The sequence below is a fragment of the Antrostomus carolinensis genome, unplaced genomic scaffold, assembly GCF_000700745.2.
Source record: "Antrostomus carolinensis isolate BGI_N321 unplaced genomic scaffold, ASM70074v2 scaffold39610, whole genome shotgun sequence".
NCBI classification, from domain to species: Eukaryota; Metazoa; Chordata; class Aves; order Caprimulgiformes; family Caprimulgidae; genus Antrostomus; species Antrostomus carolinensis.
This window is the reverse complement of record NW_010287073.1, coordinates 912-1111: the sequence shown is the minus strand read 5'-3', so window position 1 is coordinate 1111 and position 200 is coordinate 912. Positions and strand designations below refer to the sequence as shown.

The following is a 200-nucleotide window of genomic DNA, read 5'->3' as shown; positions in this document are numbered from 1 at the left end:
GGGAGGAGATGTAGAGGTGACCGTGGTAGGGCACCTCTCTCTGCCACGCGCAGGAGAAGCAAGCCAGCAGTGGTTCCTGCTCAGCGAGCTCCCCAAAGGCTTTGCGGTAGCCGGTGCTATGCTTGCTCAGCTGCAAGGGAGGCTGGGGCTTGGGGCCAGCGTGGCGCGAGGCTTGGGGCAGAGCAGCCCCCTGCTCCATT

At 65.0% G+C, this 200-nt stretch overlaps 1 protein-coding gene across 1 annotated transcript in view; it reads right to left on the bottom strand.

Annotated features, from left to right (window-relative positions):
- The window catches only part of LOC114819079 (GRAM domain-containing protein 2B-like), a gene marked incomplete at its 3' end in the record, with an annotated part of 1659 nt that overhangs the window by 972 nt on the left and 487 nt on the right, over positions 1 to 200 (bottom strand). Inside the window, exon 2 of the mRNA XM_029087538.1 lies at positions 1 to 190. This exon is cut by the window's left edge and continues 18 nt beyond it. Coding sequence (XP_028943371.1) covers positions 1 to 190 — 190 coding nt within the window. The remainder of the gene's footprint in view (positions 191 to 200) is intronic.